General features: G+C 34.9%; 1 protein-coding gene and 1 non-coding gene across 2 annotated transcripts; both read right to left on the bottom strand.

Moving 5' to 3' along the window:
• Positions 1 to 895: 895 nt before the first annotated feature.
• Positions 896 to 968, bottom strand: TRNAD-GUC (transfer RNA aspartic acid (anticodon GUC)). The gene has a single exon. It is a non-coding gene; the product is annotated as a tRNA-Asp (tRNA).
• A 13,582-nt stretch (positions 969 to 14,550) lies between these two features.
• Positions 14,551 to 16,076, bottom strand: LOC112004787 (protein SRC2 homolog). The gene has a single exon (XM_024037016.2). The coding sequence runs from the start codon at positions 15,544 to 15,546 to the stop codon at positions 14,752 to 14,754; it is 795 nt and encodes a 264-aa protein (XP_023892784.1). The 5' UTR covers positions 15,547 to 16,076; the 3' UTR covers positions 14,551 to 14,751.
• Between the last annotated feature and the right edge of the window lie 3,398 nt (positions 16,077 to 19,474).

Here is a 19,474-nt window from a genome sequence, read left to right as displayed (position 1 = left end):
TCCCATCATAAATGTGAAAAAAAAAAGAGCACAACTTTTTTATTAAATGCTTAAAACCTATTAATCACATTTATTATAAATATAAAAAAATATTACGCTAATAATATTTTCACAACAAACTTACGACTTAAATTAGAAAGTATTATAAATATATCATTAATGTAGCTTTTTTTCAGCAATATATGTGCAAAGACAGAGTGTTAAAAGACATGTAAAGTCAATCGGTCAGATTTTCATCCATCGCAAATAGCAAAATAGTCTTTCCATCCATTTTTAAAGTCAAGAAATCACTAGAATGATTACGAATCCTAAATATGTACTATTAATGATAAGTAATTAACCAACACAACGCTATGAATGACAATTCAACCAAACAATATGATATTATATTGAAAATTTCTAAATCTTAACATTCAAATGGACTTAGTTATCACATAAAAAAAAAAAAAAAAAAAAAGTGGACTTAGTTATAATGACTACTATTTATGAACTAAAAATACCATTTATCCCAAACAAGTAACAAGATGATGCTTCTTCTTCTTGTTTTTAATAAAGTTTCATCAGCATATTCAGCAAAAAAGTAATTGGGGATTGCATTATATGACACATGTCTTTGGGCTAAATGTTTAGGGTCATTTTTTAACAATCCAAATCCATTGGGCCCAATCTGAAAAATTACACCATAATATGCTATGAGTCCAGATGTAGTTTAAGACACTTTGACTTGTTCCTCAGTCTGTCTTGAGATTGATTTTCTAGGGCCTAGAAACAATTTGATTTTCTAGGGCCTAGAAACAATCTCGGCTAAAACAGTGGGAGAGACCCATACTAATTTGGGTCGGGCCCTAAAAAGATGTTCTGGCTGGGAAATGTTAACCCAAGAAAATGATATTTGCGCCGTTGCCGGGGATCGAACCCGGGTCACCCGCGTGACAGGCGGGAATACTCACCACTATACTACAACCGACATTACATACATACATACATACATACATACATACATACATACATACATACATACATACATACATACATACATACATACATACATACATACATACATACATACATACATACATACATACATACATACATACATACATACATACATACATACATACATACATACATACATACATACATACATACATACATACATACATACTAACTATTAATTGCTTCATATAATAGTGTTAATAACATCACTAGTGGTCGAAGGACGGTGGAGGACGATATCGTTTGCATCCAAAATGAGTCAATGTCAAAGGATAGCGGTGTTGGTGGTGACTGGTGAGAAGTGGTAAAGAATAATGTTGCTACTGGTTGATCATGAAGGAAGACAATGTTAGGGCACATGAGGCAAGTAGCGTATAAGTGTGTGGAATAATAAATGAGAAAAAATATCATTTTCCATTTGAAACTGTTTCATTTTGTGGTTTAGATTATATTATTAAATTTAAAAGTGTATTCAGAAATATGTCATTTAAAATTTAAAGTGTTAAGATAGCTTGTACATTGTAAGATTCAAGAACTAAAATTTCTTATCGTGAAATGGACACTTTGCATTTTGAGTGAAATTAAGAGTATCTTGTTATGTGAAATGAGTAGAGGTTGGTCTACATTCACTTGTCTAGCTGGTGGCTAGCACATTAGAGTGCTTGAAGGTGAATGCGTACACATTTGAGGATTCAAGTGATGTGTGAAGGTACGTGATGCATTTTTATGTTACAATTCTTTTGACATTATATAAAGTGGCCATTGACAAACCAAATCGTGTAATTTGTGACACAATAGATCGGTTAGAAGGAACGAATACGAAGAGACGAGAGAGAAGAATTTAACAACAATAACATTGTTAATAAGGAACATTAAAACTTATGGGAAATGATGCCCAAGATGGAGAAAAGAACGGGGATTATGTTTAGTATTGAATTTCATGGATGATTAACACAATTAGGACTTTGAATTGCAATAAGGATATCAAAAGACCCACATGATTAATTTGGCTCATGTGCAGTGTCTTGCAAGTTATACCTCACCTCCCTTTTCTCCTTTTTTTTAATTTTTTTTTTTTCACATACTATAGTTAATAATAATGGTATTACCGTATTAGTATTATAATCAAATAAAGAAGTGGCACTAGAGAGAGAACACAACATCAGCTTTAGGGATGGGAATTCGTGTTCGCGGGTCAAGTTCGTGTCATGTCGAGCCAAGAGTATTCAGTTATATAGGTTGACCCAAACCCGACCTATTTAGTAAATGTGTCGGGAATCCTCAACCCAAACACAATATGTTTATTAAACAGGTTAACCCAACCCGATACGTTTAACTTGTTTAATTAAATAGTCATATAAAGGTCAATACAAATGACCTGTTTAATAATTTATTTAATTAATAGGTCATACTTAACCTATATAATTTTTATCAATTCCCATATATCTAAAATTAAATATAAATATAGCAATAAACATATAAAAACAACCATAAGTTAAGTAGTAATATCAAAATAACTAATAACTTTATAAACTAAACGGATCAAACGAATTCGTATGTTGAATACAAACATGACCCATTTATTAAACAGGTGTTGAGGACAAATTTTTCACACTACATGACTTCATTTCATTGGCGACCTGCACCACTATCATGGATTGGGAAAATCTCTTCTAAAGCTCAAAAAAGCCTATATTTACACACAAAATGTGTCAAAGCCCATGGTTCAAGCTCATAGCACATCATCTCATTTTTTGGCTCATGATCTAAGCTCATGAGTCTCATTGTAGGAATTTTGGGAGTCGTGGTTTGGAGGGCCAAGAAGTATGTTCAGTAAAGTTCTAGTGGTTCAAAGTTGATAAAGGAAAGCATATTGCTTGGCATGACTTCCCCAATTCTCTGAACTCTGACGGGTCAGTGTGCAATAAGTAACATTTGGTAAGTCTCTCATAAAGCTTAAAATGATAAAACTCCCCATGCTCTTTACATAAAAAATTAATGTTCATCATATAAGTTTTAAAATGTAATTATAGTATTTCATATAAATTATATTATTATCATCCAAATCAATTCCAAACACATGGCTAAATATATATTAATATCTCATATCTAGTATTAAATGCTCTCCTTACTCTCCAAGATTTGGTTAAAATACAAAAAGACTATAATTACATATCTAAAACTTCATCAAATGTCAACCAACTAGTCTATTTCTTACCAAAATTATATATTGACTAAATACATAATTTTCCAAAAGAGAAAACTTAGCTAAAATACCAACAGCAACTCTAACAGAAGCAGAAGCAGCTTCTACAGAAGCTCTAGCTCTGGTACCAAAAATGGAAGAATCCCTTAAAGATTATCTTACCATCTTTAGCCAAATCATGAATTTAATGCCAAGTATGGTCCTCCAAGCAAAAGATGTCATCAGCTAGCTGTGACAGCTATGATTGACAACTGTAACAGCAGCTCTAGTACCATTAAGTCTCTAATTTTCTTCTTTTGGCTAAAAAAAATCCCTCTAATGAAACCACTTACTTTGTCAAGGACTTTTCCTTATTTGCTATCTTTCCCTTCAACTAAGTTATGATCTAGTTACATGCTTGACTCTATATAAAGAGGATCCATACCTCTCTCACCCCCTTATTCTGAAATCTCACTCATTTTACTGTCACATACACATTTTCATACTCCCTCATTTCTCTTACAAAATCTCTTTTCATAGATAACAACACAACACACATACTATAATACACCATTATCCATTACCCATCTTTCCCACACTCCATTATTCTGAAACTTCATCATTTTTGCTGCCCAAAAACACATCTCCATCTCATTCTTTATTTCTCATACAAAATCTCTATTCTTAGAAAACAACATAACCCATAACACAAATAATCTCATGTATTTACTATATTCAACCTTCATATTATCTATCTCACACTCCCATATATTTTACAAACACATTCCTCACAAAATACCCATACATACTTCTCATATATCTTTAAACTCCATATCTCACAAAGTATACATATACAATATCCATGTCTAACAAAGCATCTACATATAATTCCTATACATATTACAAACACCATATCTCACAATACATATATTTCTCACCATCTCTACACATCTCAAAACATATCAAAATACTCTTCTAAGAATAAATTACAAAAGCCCTTTCTCATGGAAGGCATATGGACATCAATACTAAGGCCTTTCTCTTAAAAAGCATATAGACTTCATATTAAAATCATTCTCATTGAAGACATACATTGCTAATACTTAAAGCTATTCTTATGAAAGGCACGACCTTACTCATGTTTGACTAAAAACTAAAAGGTCATTACATGAGAAAAATCATTTAAGTGCATGATTAAGGGGACAAACTTAACCAACCGATGCACACAACTGGGCATGCTCTCTCTCCCTCCATTTGCACACATTTTTCCCTTTCAAACATGAAGTCACCATGAAAGAATTCACTTCACCATGCTGCTGAAATGTTAAGCCCACTGATGCTACGGCTGGAGCTGCAAATAGGAAGGTTGAAGAAATACTAAGTCCATTGATGCTACGGCTGGAGCTGCAAAATATGAAGATAAGTCATTATATTTTATCTTAAAATTTATATTATCAAATATATTTAATTCATTATCATTTTACTGCTGGATGCAAATTATTTTAATATCATCTCACTATTTAATGAACATGATCTCACTAATACTTCACTAATGAACATACATATTAATAAATCAATCTATCACCGTTGCACATATATTATTTGGACATGAACCACCCTTGGACACATATTTTTTGAAAATGAACCATCATTAGACATATATTATTTGGAAACGGACCATTGCTAGACATACCTTATTATGTTGAACATGAACTATGAACTGCAACTAGACATGGACTATTGGACTCATCCTATTGTTGGACATTTGACAACTAATTGATTATATCGGACATCACTTAATATACATAATAATAACGTTTCAACTCACCATTTAATCAAAGCTATCATGCTAAGCATATTATTTATTTATTTCAACAATTATCATGATTCTAAGACTTTGGGTTTTATCTATTTTGTAGGCTTAAAAATACTCCGGAAGCCATTAGTTTATGCGGCCCAATGTCAAGTTCCGAGTTGAACTCCCCAAAACAAATCCGGGCCTAGCAAAGTCACACCTCCAAAGACATATGACTACGCACAAAAACCGCCCTCGATAACGAGTTAGCCGTGTCAACCTAAATATAACCCGATTCCATTTAACTTCAACCCATGACTTGTTTATAAACAGGTTAGTCATATAGAGTTCACGGGTCGTATCAGATTTTGCCACCCTTATCATCATATTGTGTCACAGCATGTTTAAAACGTGAAAATGAGTTGACTGCTTTCTATTTAAAATATAAGGATTAGGATGTACTCATCACCATGGTTACTAAATTTCGTAAAAGAAGTGTAGGGTCTCGATTTTTGGACTAAGCCTAAAAGTGAATGAGATCTTGGCCCAATGAACCCGATACAATAAATTTGTAGAGAGTGGGTCAAAGAGCTAGGCTTAAGTACATGGATAACAGTTAAAATGGATTTTTATGTTGATCAAACAAAAGTGAACGAAGTTTATCAAAGAAATTTTGTCCTCGGCACAATCCAAGAAGCTCTGCTCTTGTATAAGTTGGGTGACAATAGTTACAGGAGTTCTTGAGATCGCCCTGGTGCTTTCTCTCCCTCTTTTCCAACCCCTCTCTATGGTGGGTTTTTCCTATTTTATAATACTCTTTAAACGATCTTGGCCTTCCACTTGTTGATCATCTAAACTTACATTTGAGTGCATATCCCATCAGACACTCTCTCTGGTGTTCTGTGAGTTGCAATAATCAAGGTAGCACTGTTCAGGAGTCATTTCCTCATCAATGCGGCCAGAAAGTTAGTTGTGGGCATTTAATGCAGAGGTAACAGTTTCTCCTCAAATTGCTCCTCCACTATGCTCTCATGGCTAGCCCATTGCACTCGTCTTTCTTTTTGGAATGCTCTGGGAGGCTGCCTTTGATGGCGTGCCGCTCTTCCCTTATATGATCTTGGTTGACCGAGGACAAGATTGTCCTCGATGATACTCCTCGGAAATTTAGGCTTTCTTTGTTCGTTCTTGGACATTCCTTCCTCCTTAGCGTAGGCCTTGAGCTTAGTATGAAATGGGCCGGGGTTGCCAAATTCTCTGGCCCCACAATAGCCCCTCAAAATCTTACTGTCTGGTTCCTTGGACGGAGAGGAGGATTTTGATGTCCTCGGGTCTTTGTCATGGCTCGTTAAGTCTTGTCTTCTATCAGCACCAGAGTCTTTTCACCTGCCCAAGGCACGTTCCTGGCGCATCAGTATACGAGGTGCTTCAGTATACGACGCAGATCTAACGGTTGAGGATTTCTTCGAAAATTGGAAATGAGTTATTTCGCTTGTAACTCTTTCTTTGAATTCCGTACGAATTAATTTCTGCTAGACTTCGCCTTCTATATAAGACACTCTGGGGGAATCATTCTTTCACATTTACAAATCCTTGAGTTCGGCAGGAACTTCAAGTTCTCACCCCTTCAGGCATTTCCAAGGACCTTGCCAAGATCGTGATCAAGGCCTAGGGAATGAGATGGCCCTGGATAAAGGCAAGGCAAGGAAACCAAGCCCCTTTCAAGAACCAAAAATGCTGCCCAAATCCTGAACGACGCAGTTGAGGTGAAGGAAGCGGAGGCCAAAGATGTTCCTACTTTTCAACCGAGCAAGAAAAAAGAACCTCCTCCTTCAGCCAAGAATTGAAGCAGGCGTAGATCGCATCAGACTTTTGGTGCGACAGAGTTTGGGTCTCACCTTGATGGCAAGACATCTTGCAATTAGGAAAAAAGGGGGTCCATTAAGCGCTTCCACCTTTTCTTCTTTCTCATTGCCAGTACCACCCATGCTGGCTCAATTGCTGCCGAAACAAGATTGCGAATCTGCCATTCCCATAGGCTTTCTCTTTTTGTAGTTAGCTTTAAAACAAGCCTACCTCTTTTTATAGTTAGCTTTAAAACAAGTCATTTGGTGTATGATGTACCTTTTCTTTATTTAATAAAAATGGCTGTACTTTTTACTTTATGAATTTTTCCTTTCTCTGCAGTAATTATTTAATATGTGTGTTATTATTTTTCCCTCCAATGGGACTTAGAATTGATGCTGTTGACGGTAACAAAAAGTTGTCACCCTGACCTTAACAAAACCGACAATAGCATCTGGCTGCTAACTTCAAAAAAGCTAACTATGTAGGAATAATCAACATAACCATGTGCTCTATACTGCGAATTGTGCAACCATGAAAGGATGTTGGATTTAAAGTAAGTCATCTAAGGGGACCATCGTGCATTAAGGCTCTGTTCGGCATTTATAATGACGTCATGGCGTCAGTTTTTCCCAAACGTCTGGTCCAAGGATTCAGGCATGCCTTAGGTTTTATTCAACCCTTAAGTGCTTGCCAAAAGTTATTAGTTTCCCAAAGGTTTGAGTCCGAAGACCATGCAAGACCTTGGTTCTGTCTAACACTTAGATAATTGCCAAAAGTTATTAGTTTTCCCTTAAATTTGAGTCCGAAGACCATGTAAGATCTTGGTTCTGTCTAACACTTAGATAATTGTCAAAAGTTGTTAGTTTCCCCATAGGTTTAAGTCTGAGGACCATGCAAGACTTTGGTTCTATCTAACACTTAGATAATTGTCAAAAGTTGTTAGTTTTCCCATAGGTTTGAGTCCGAAGACCATGCAAGACTTTGGTTCTGTCTAACACTTAGATAATTGTCAAAAGTTATTAGTTTCCCCATAGGTTTGAGTCCGAGGACCATGCAAGATCTTGGTTCTATCTAACAATTAGATAATTGACAGTGTGTGTTAATTCTCCCAAAGCAGGAGGTCTGAGGACCCGTCATAGCTAAGGTTTCGTTTAACCACTTCAGTAGATTAGAAGATATCAATATATACTTTCCAGAACTATCTCTACCGCGGAGCCTCCTTGAATCGCTCTGTGTTGCTGCCACTTCCTCTAATGGAGGTCTATCGAACTCGGCCACCAGATTCGCGAGGACCTAACCCTGGACAGAGGTACAGCCGTACGAGGCATGTACTTGATGTCAGAAACCCCTAGAATTGCCCCCCATTTAGCAATCCTCCCCATATAATCCGCACTTCGAAGTATAGACCTGAGCAGAAGTTAAGCTAGGACAACAACTGTGTGTGCCTTATGTAGTGTCTTACTCGCATAGTAAACTGGCCACCATAATAGCTTTCCCCAAGGGCTCTGGCTGATGAGGGCCTGATCCTATCTTAACTACCCATTGCACTCACTATCACACAAGCTCTTCCCACAGACGGTGCCAATTGTAGGGTCTCGATTTTCGGACTAAGCCCAAAAGTGAATGGGATGTTGGCCTAGTGAACCCAGTACAATAAATTTGTAGAGAGTGGGTCAAAGAGTTAGGCTTAAGTACATGGATAACAGTTAAAATGGGTTTTTATGTTGATCAAACAAAAGTGAACCAAGTTTATTAAAGAAAGTTTGTCCTCGGCACAATCCGAGGAGTTTTGCTCTTGTATAAGTTAGATGACAATGGATATAGGAGTTCTTGAGATCGCCCTGGTGCTTTCTCTCCCTTTTTTCCACCCCCTCTCTATGGTGGGTTTTTCTATTATACAGTCCTCTTTAAACGATCTTGGTCTTTCACTTGTTGATCATCTAAGTCTATACTCGAGTGTCTATCCCATTAGACACCCTCTCTGGCATTCTGTGAGTTGCAATAACCGAGGTAGCACTGTTCAGGAGTCATTTCCTCATCAATGCGGCCAAAACATTAGTTGTGGGCATTTAATGCGGAGGTAACAGTTTCTCCTCGAATTACTCCTCCACTATGCTCCCATGGCTGGCCCATTGCACTCGTCTTTCTTTTTGGAATGCTCTGGGAGGGTGCCTTTAATGGCGTGCTGCTCTTCTTTTATATGATCTTGGTTGATCGAGGACAAAATTGTCCTCGGCGATGCTCCTCAGCAATTTGGGTTTTCTTTGTTCGTCCTCGAACATTCCTTCCTCTTTGGCGTGGGCTTTGGGCTCAGTATGAAATGGGCCGGGTCGCCAAATTCTCTGGCCCCACAAGAAGTTAATGCCTAATGGAGATTCAATGGCAATTGTCTTAGAAAATTGAGGAATGAGCTCCATGTGTTACAAGCAAGAACATACATCCTAGACTAATTCCTCTTGTTATTTATTTTTAATTCATTAATCTATGATTTTGTAACTTTTGTAGTGTCTTTTTGAGGTATTAATGCAAATAAGTAACACTGTAAGTTGTAGTTTTCATAATTTGATCTCTAATTATTATGATATTACAATCTTTATTTTTCTGCTAAAATTTATGGCAATGTTAGTTTAAGTTTCGTCATTTTGAAACAGAGAAAATTTTGGTTTCTTAATCGCATCATAAATAGTCAGGATATTCCCTCCATTTTTTTTTTTTTTTTAGAAACTATTCCCTCCATATCTTTCTGTTAAATGCCACAAGTAACAAGGCACCATTGCCTATTGGTTGACATCAACCTACTCGTTATTATAATCATCAATGCGTACGATCAAAAAAAAAAAAAAAATGCGTACGATCAAGTTGACTACTTGCATGTGAAACTTTTGTCGACTTTTATTCAAGGACATCTGACTTTATTTAAAGCCTTCTAGTGTAATCGCGTGATTGGGATAATAGCTGTAATTCACCAGTTTTTTTGCTTGTAGGTCTGAATTCTGCAGATATAATTCTACTATGGTAAAGCCCAAGTAGAAAAGTCACTCTGGCCCCCTCCTACCTTTTTTATTCATAAAAAATACTATTGCTTAAAATAATTTATTTTTTTGATATGTAAACAAAGACACAAATAGATCCAATTATAATAAACACCAACATATGCTATAAACAAGAATAATAATAAAATCTCTATTCTCCACACAATATAACAAAAATAGAAACTATATATAATTATTCACAATTCATATGCTTTAAAAATTAATGATACAAATTATGATTAAGGCTAATGCTTGACAATATCTCTTTAAGATATATTTTATCCCTTACAACTAGCGCTTTGAGTTGCTTGAGCGTTTGTATTCCAAAATACAATGATTTCAACAAATAAAAGGAAGCAAATTCAAATTATTCTTATAGGAAAATTAGATAATATTATTGTAATATTGAATTATAAGACTTTTGACTTACATTACATCAAGTTATATTTAAACTGGAATGAATTTTCAAGTTGCCTTCCAACCCACTGCTTCTCATCTCTTTCCTTGGCTAGTTGTCTCTCCTTGTGTGAGCTTGATTCACATGATGAAGGAAAGACTTCGATTTGAACTTAATGCTTGTTTGAATCACAGGTTTTGGCTGCCTATTGTTGCTTTGTTGTGAGTCTTAGAGCATTTCCAACAGTAGAGGCATCTCCCAAATATTAGCCATAATAGAAAATGTGAGCAAAAAAACAAGCTCCAGCGGATTAGGCATACCCAGTTTTTTTTTTGGCTTTTGAACAGTAGCCCAACAAATCTGATGCGCTACTGTTCATTAGCCATTCAATATCTTGAATAAAATATTATACCCACTCCTTTTTATATTATTCTTTCTCTCTCCTCCAGATTTCTTTTTCTTTCTCATTCTCTCCGTTGCTTTCTTCTCTTTTTTTTCTCTCATTCTCTCATTCACTTTGTTGCTTTTTTTCTCTCCGTTCTTCTCCGCTCTTCCCCGCCCACAACCCAAGAAGCATTGCCCACAACCCAAGCCGTTGCTTCTTTTTTTTCTCATAAACAAAACGAAAAAAAAAAAAAAAAGAAAAAAAAAGAAAGGGGAAACAGAGAGACCTGTTCATGAGCAAAACAATTAATCCAAACACAAAAAACAAAACAAAATCCAATTCTTAAAATAAAATTGAATCAGAACAAGCATATATGAAAAAAAAAAAAAAAAAAAAAAAAAGCCGATCTGACCCAAGCCGATCGGTGGGGAGGACGACGAGCGGTGGCTGGAGCGGCGGTGGAGATGCTGTCGCGGTGGTGAAGTGCTGGAGCGGCATGCGGTGGAGGCCCAAGCTCTCTCTCTCTCTCTCTCTCTCTCTCTCTCTCTCTCTCTCTCTCTCTCTCTCTCTCTCTCTCATGTGAAGAGCTGGAATGTTTTTGTGAGGTGAAAAAGAAAATAAAAAGAAAGGGTCTGTGTGTCTTGTGTAGAGGAGAAAAACAAGAAAAAGAAAAAAGGAAAAAAACGTGGATGAAAATGAAAGGAAAGGTAGAAAAATAATATAAAAAAAAATCTTAATTAAGAAATTTTACTATAATATTTTTACAATTTTTTCACAGTAAATTTTAAGTAACAAATTGTTATTAGTTAATATTGGTGAGAAAAAAAAATTCAGCAGTGAGTTCAAATTAGAACAAGTAACAAATTTTCACATAAATTTTGTTGTGAAAGTATTGCGAAAAATATTGTAAATATAACACTTTTCATTAAAAAATATAATTGTTGGGAATAAATATAGGAATAATAAATGATAATAAAGAATGAATGAAGAAATAATATTTAAATGAGATAGAGAATGAGATAGAGAATCTGTTGAAAGTGTATTTGAAAAAGTGAGTAGGCAAAAACTAAATATCACTATTTATTAGCCAAATAGTACAAAAATTTAACTAGTCTACTGAGATGCTCTTGACAAGTCAATTTTAGCAAGTGGTCTTACTGCTTTGACATTGAATTTTCATGGGGCTCATTCTTGCTTTTTATGTGTTGGCACAACCCAAACATGTGGGCTACTATGCTAATGGATTTGGGGCTATCTTTGTTGGGCTTATTTAAGTACCCACACATGCTGATTTGACAATAGCATGACCTTTTGGGCTTAATTCAGATTAATGCCAGGTGCCCACTTGATCAACCACAAGGGTCAAGCTCAAGGGTTCTGGGCATTGTTTCATGGTTCATGTGTTGCTTTGAAGACCCAACTTGGACCGAATTTAAGCTTTATTTGCATGGGCAATGAGCCAATTTGAATGGGTCTTAGGCTGGAAATTTTGTTCTTTTAATTAGCATAGTGGGCCTTGGTTGAATCTCACGGGCTGCTAGCTTGGGCAATCGTGGGCTTTGCCCAATTATTTATGTGCTTTTTAAAGATCCATCTTGGGCCAATTTTCTTTATGGGCCATGGGTTGATCACTTTCTCGATAAAGAGGACCTTGTCCATATCGATGATTCATGCTACTTCAGTGTAGGTTGCAAATATGTTTTGTTCTACGTTGATATTGAGATTAACGCCAAGTAACAATTAAATCAANTTTTTTTTTTGGATGGGAACCAATTATCTTTTCTGTTAAATGCCACAAGTAACAAGGCACAACTTGCCTATTGGTTGACATCAACCTACTCGTTATTATAATCATCAATGCGTACGATCAAAAAAAAAAAAAAAATGCGTACGATCAAGTTGACTACTTGCATGTGAAACTTTTGTCGACTTTTATTCAAGGACATCTGACTTTATTTAAAGCCTTCTAGTGTAATCGCGTGATTGGGATAATAGCTGTAATTCACCAGTTTTTTTGCTTGTAGGTCTGAATTCTGCAGATATAATTCTACTATGGTAAAGCCCAAGTAGAAAAGTCACTCTGGCCCCCTCCTACCTTTTTTATTCATAAAAAATACTATTGCTTAAAATAATTTATTTTTTTGATATGTAAACAAAGACACAAATAGATCCAATTATAATAAACACCAACATATGCTATAAACAAGAATAATAATAAAATCTCTATTCTCCACACAATATAACAAAAATAGAAACTATATATAATTATTCACAATTCATATGCTTTAAAAATTAATGATACAAATTATGATTAAGGCTAATGCTTGACAATATCTCTTTAAGATATATTTTATCCCTTACAACTAGCGCTTTGAGTTGCTTGAGCGTTTGTATTCCAAAATACAATGATTTCAACAAATAAAAGGAAGCAAATTCAAATTATTCTTATAGGAAAATTAGATAATATTATTGTAATATTGAATTATAAGACTTTTGACTTACATTACATCAAGTTATATTTAAACTGGAATGAATTTTCAAGTTGCCTTCCAACCCACTGCTTCTCATCTCTTTCCTTGGCTAGTTGTCTCTCCTTGTGTGAGCTTGATTCACATGATGAAGGAAAGACTTCGATTTGAACTTAATGCTTGTTTGAATCACAGGTTTTGGCTGCCTATTGTTGCTTTGTTGTGAGTCTTAGAGCATTTCCAACAGTAGAGGCATCTCCCAAATATTAGCCATAATAGAAAATGTGAGCAAAAAAACAAGCTCCAGCGGATTAGGCATACCCAGTTTTTTTTTTGGCTTTTGAACAGTAGCCCAACAAATCTGATGCGCTACTGTTCATTAGCCATTCAATATCTTGAATAAAATATTATACCCACTCCTTTTTATATTATTCTTTCTCTCTCCTCCAGATTTCTTTTTCTTTCTCATTCTCTCCGTTGCTTTCTTCTTCTTTTTTTCTCTCATTCTCTCATTCACTTTGTTGCTTTTTTTCTCTCCGTTCTTCTCCGCTTCTCCCGCCCACAACCCAAGAAGCATTGCCCACAACCCAAGCCGTTGCTTCTTTTTTTTCTCATAAACAAACGAAAAAAAAAAAAAAAGAAAAAAAAAAGAAAGGGGAAACAGAGAGACCTGTTCATGAGCAAAACAATTAATCCAAACACAAAAAACAAAACAAAATCCAATTCTTAAAATAAAATTGAATCAGAACAAGCATATATGAAAAAAAAAAAAAAAAAAAAAAAAAGCCGATCTGACCCAAGCCGATCGGTGGGGAGGACGACGAGCGGTGGCTGGAGCGGCGGTGGAGATGCTGTCGCGGTGGTGAAGTGCTGGAGCGGCATGCGGTGGAGGCCCAAGCTCTCTCTCTCTCTCTCTCTCTATAATTGGTTCCCATCCAAAAAAAAAAAAAAGATAATTGGTCATTGATATATTAATTAACTTTTGGCAAAAATATCAACCACCGAAAAATATTTTATTTACCTGCTCTTTTACTTTTCTTGCAAAGAGACACAAAGATTAACAATCAAAAGGCCTCAATTTTTTGGATATAAAGCATTTTATCCATGAAGAAATGTTCTTGATAGAAAATACTTTTGAGATCTTAAAAAAAGAAAAAAGAAAAAAGAAAAAAGGGCTTTTGGTCACACTAAAAATATTTTCATTAAAACCAACAAAAACTCATAAGAAATAATTAGCTAGGCAATAATGCACCTGTCGTAGTTTTGTCAACGGAGAGGGTGGACTGGTGGGTGGGAAGATATTTGTTTTTTTCAAGATACGTATAAGCTTGGTTTGGATTGGGAAATGGGTTATGCTTTCTCAAAAATGAATACTCTTTCCCACCATTTTTGACATTTCGTTAATCTGAAAAACCTTTCCAAAAATATGGTGTGAATCACAACAAAGAACGATAATCATAAAAATTCCATTCAAAAAATGATGAGTCATTACATTGAGAAGTTGCATCTAATCAAATCTTCCAAGAACACGTACCTCTAGACAAAGATGTGACAATTGTGGGGAAATACAATTGGATAAGAAAACTAAGAATAATAATTAGACCAAAAAGAATCAAAGAATCAAAACCACCAGTATATCCTAGTAATCCTAGCTGGTATTATCTGCATCATTAGAAGCTCCATCATCAGATTCAGATACCAACGCTCCCATCAAAATTCCACCAAGCATTCCTCCCACCACTGCCATGCCCAAGTCTAACCCAACATTATTATTCCCAGCTGGCTGCTGTGGCTGCACCACCTGTGGCTGCCCATGATGATGATATCCCAACCCTGGTGGTGGTGTGGGATATCCCTCCGGTAGCGGCGGCGGTGGACACCCGCCATGAATAGGATATCCCATTGTAGATTGTGAAGTACCAATTTGAGGATGGTTATAAGTTTGTGGGATATTCAATCTTGTTGGTGTGTAAGCTGAGCTACTACTCGTTCCTACATGTGGAGGAGGATAGGCAGTAACTATTGGTGTTTCATCCTCAAACTTATAGGACAAGTTTATTTCCCCTTTTGGCTTGCCAGAGGGTTCTTTAACTTGGTATGTCAAATACTTAACAAAGTTGCCTTCTTCAGCTTTGTCTAAAAGCTCTTTCACAGGGACCAAGACCTCTCCAATCTCCTTGTCTCCACGGATGTGGCCATGGTGCATGAGCTTGATGTTGAGAAAAAGGTAATTCATCTTTGCCACGGCTTCATCAAAAGTGAACTTCATGGTGTGGTTCCATATGGGGTTTGAGCCACAACCCTTGTCCACAGGAGTTCTTTGCTCAGTTTGGGGGTTGCTGGACAGTGTGACCACAGCATACACGTCCATAGCATGAAGATGAATCACTTTTTTGAGACCCCTTGCAGAGTTCATAGTTATCTCCAAGTGTTTCGTCTCCATTTTTCTTAACCTTCTGTTGAGTTTCTTTATTGTTTCTGAGCTCTTCTTTCTCTTAGACTCTCTCTCTTTTTTCTTTTTCTTTTTTCTTTTTTTCTTTTTCTTTTTGTTGTTTTGGATTTAGAGAGGGGATGATATATATTTTGAGGTTCATATACAACAGCTAAAGTCAAAGGCAGTCTGAATGGAAGATAAGAATTAACGCGTTCAAATTACCTTCTCCTTTGTATGTTAGATCCATGATCCATCTTAGGTTGATGAATGAGTCCCAATTAAACACTAATTAATTTGGTCAATTATAGAGGGAAATTTTAACTTTTTACTCCAACCATATTTTAACTAATTCATTTATCATCGAACGGGCACAATATTTTGCTATTAAAAGCAAAGAGTTTTGCTTTAGTTTTTGTTTCAATTTCGTGTCAAAAGGTAGCTAGCTTTCGTTTGTTGTTTCTTTTAAGGTCAACAGGGTGGGCTCAACCAATTTTGGGGTTTAAAGGTCAAAATTTTAAGTGGGGCTTTTTATTTTATTTTTTATATTTAGATATTAATCAAATAATATTTATTTAATTAGGACTATTTGCATTATTATCAATGAATTTTTTGTTCATTTGTTATATTTTAATCTTTTTTTCTTTTTCTCTTTTTGTGTCTTGTTTAATATTAATAACAAATTTATCTATAAATGCCTTTTGAGATTCAATTTTTTTTCTTGTTTTTAGTTGTTCTTCTTTTTAAGTTGTTCATATCTAGATGTATATTTTCTAGTAAACATTTATAATTACAAAAATATATTTATAAATAAATGAAACGTGATTTATAATAGAAAATTTTAACTAAAATAAAATTTAAAGTACAGAGCAATAGGCCTAATTTATCAAAATTAAGATTGCAACTTATTAAATGATGTAGTCACTTTATACTCTAAACTTGCACAAATAAAAATTTATTTATCATATAGCTAAATAAATTAGTGCTAACACAAAAAGTAGTTTATTCTTAAAGGATAACTAATAAAAATATACTTATACAATACAAATTAAATAAAATAGATAAAATATTTTTAAAAAATCAGTACTAACAAAAATGGGAAAAATCAAACTAGTTCAAATATAAATAAAAATAAATAAATAAAAAAAACTTTAAGTGAAGTAACAAATGGGTTGGTATGTATTTTTTCTATTTTTTTTTATAGCTAAATGTGGATTAATGTGTAGTTGATGTGACACATCAATCCACATGATAATGGCTAGAGTCTATAGACTTTTTATTTAGGCGAAAGTACTTTTTAGTCCTAAATTTTCAGGCAATTTTTATTTTAGTCCATACATTTTATTTTTACCATTTTTAGTTCCTATCCTAAAAAACATTTCCCGTTTTGGTCCTTACCGTTACATCAAAAATAGAGAAAACTAATATGGCAAACGACAGAAATAAATAATACTAAATTAATATCCATGTGGCCTAAAATAATAATAATAATAAATATTTTTTAATGCCACGTCAGTATTTAAATTTAAAAAAAAAATTATTAATTTTAACTAAATAAAAAAAATTAAAAACTAAAAATCATATAAATTGAGATCTAAGTATGTCTTGAACACGAACAACAAAAACACAAACTCAAATCTAAAAACACAAACCCAGAAATTAAATTAAAAAAAAAAATAAAAAAAGTTGCCGTGGAAAGTTCTTCCACCAAAACCAAAAGTCAGTCAATGCAAAAACTTTACCAATTTCAAAAGCAAACTTAGACTAAAAGTCCATAAAATGGTTGAAGAGGTCCATGGAGGATGGAGATGGAGAGACCAAAGGAGCTGAGAACAAGTCAGAAGGACTGGCCATGAACGCGTTATGCCAAAGAGGACCTAGAAAGCACGAACGCAGCTGGGAGGGTGCCGCACCCGAGTCCCCCGAGTCCGACGCGGCCTGACGTAGGACGCGGCGACTCGCGGTTGTCTGATTTTTTTTTTTCTCGGATTTGAGCCAACGAGGCTCGATTCGCGCGACGAGGCTCGATTCGGCCAGAATCGGTCAATATCGGCCGTATCGGCCGGCGACCGATAGGCCGAAATATGCCGGAAACGGCCGATATCGGCCTTGAAACTCGCCGGAACAACCGAAATTCTGACCTCAGAGGCATTGTAATGTGTTTCTTGTCTTCTTCTTTCTTTGTTTTGTGAATCAAGGCATAACAATGTGTTTTTTATGAATATTTTAACAGTAAAAATATATAGAAAATATAAATAAAAATATTTTTAATAATTTTTTATTCGCCGAGTCTCGCCGCACCCGCACCCTACTTTTTCAAAAATTGCCGAGTCCCGCACCCACACTCGCAGCCGCACCCGAGTCCCGAAACGCACCTGTGCTTCATAGAAAAGGACTCAACTCATGCATCAGCGAATAACCCTGTAGCTCAATCAACGGTGAGAAAAACCGTGGAGGACAAGTGCTGACAGTTTTGGTGTTGGTGTTGCGCAGATTATAGAGAAGCAAGTGCTGACGGCAGCGAAGGCCATGGAGGACAAGCTAGACGAGGAGATCTCAGCACTAAATCGCCTTGACCTCGACGATCTGGAGGTGCTCAGAGAAAGGAGGCTCCAGCAGAAGAAGAAGATGGCTGAGAAGCGGAGCCGTTGGATCTCCCTTGGCCATGGCAAGTACACCGAGATCTTCTCCGAGAAGGACTTCTTCTCCACCGTCAAGGCCAGCGATCGTGTCTGCCACTTTTGATTTATTATTTATTATTTATTTATTTATTTTTGTGAGACTTGAATTCTCTGATTTGTTGATTTTCCAAATCTCATTTGTATTTTGTTGCAATCTGCTTAGATTTGTAATTTTTTTAAAAAAATTTTGGCTTTGTGTTCTTGGATCTGAGATTGTGTTCTTGTTGTTTTTATTCAAGACACACTTAGATCTCAATTTATATGATTTTTAATTTTTAATTCTGTTTTTAATTTTTTTCATTTAGTTAAAATTAATAAATTAATTTTTTTAATTTAGATGCTGACATGGAATTAAAAAATATTTTTTATTATTATTTTAGGCCACGTGAATATTAATTTAATATTATTTATTCTTGCCGTTTGTCACATTAACTTTTTTCGTTTCTGATGTAACGGTAAGGACTAAAACGGGAAGCGTTTTTCAGGATATGAACTAAAAGCGGTAAAAATAAAATATAAAGACTAAAATGAGAATCGCTTAAAAATATAAGGACTAAAAGATGATTTTCACCTTTTATTTATTGTTTTTTCTTTTTAAATTACAAACTAGTTGTCAATGTTATGGATTATGTAGGAGCATTTTTAGTATATAATACATTATATTAGCTAATAAAATAGCCTTAAATATATTGTTTTTTAATTTGCGTAAAAGGATAAATAAGTCTTAATTGAAATATAATATAAATATATTATATTATATTAATTAAAAGAAGGATTTTTTTTTTAAATCCTTAAGCGACTTCTTTAGTTGCCTATGTGCTAGAGTCAACCCTACTAATAAAACAAAAATATCTCAAGAACCACTTCTATGATGGAAATGAAGCTATATGAGTGTTCTAACTTTTAACTAATCTAAAGTTTTTCAAATTTGGAAGATATTTTGTAGAGTAATTAAGTTTCAAAGCAAATGATATTTTTTCAAACTTGAGTTTAGCTTGTTGGCTAAACAAATGAACATAATCAAGCTTTTTTTTTCCCCAAGCTAAGCTCGAGTTTCATTCATTTACATCCCTAACTTGAATCAACACCCTTGAAAATTATTTCATTTCCTATATTATTCCTACAACATGCTTGCCTATTGGTTATTTTGTATTTTTTGTAAATTAGAATTTTGTGACTATCACGGGCTTAGAAAGACAACATTAGAAAATCAAATTATATATTTATATTTGTTTTTAAAAGTAGTCACTTTATACTCT

The sequence above is a fragment of the Quercus suber genome, unplaced genomic scaffold (assembly GCF_002906115.3).
Source record: "Quercus suber isolate HL8 unplaced genomic scaffold, Cork oak 2.0 scaffold_216, whole genome shotgun sequence".
Taxonomy (NCBI): domain Eukaryota; kingdom Viridiplantae; phylum Streptophyta; class Magnoliopsida; order Fagales; family Fagaceae; genus Quercus; species Quercus suber.
This window is presented reverse-complemented; position numbering and strand designations above follow the sequence as displayed.

Excerpts from the sequence above, each read along its gene's own strand:
- LOC112004787 (XM_024037016.2), bottom strand. The coding sequence starts at position 15,546 with ATGGAGACGAAACACTTGGAGATAACTATGAACTCTGCAAGGGGTCTC.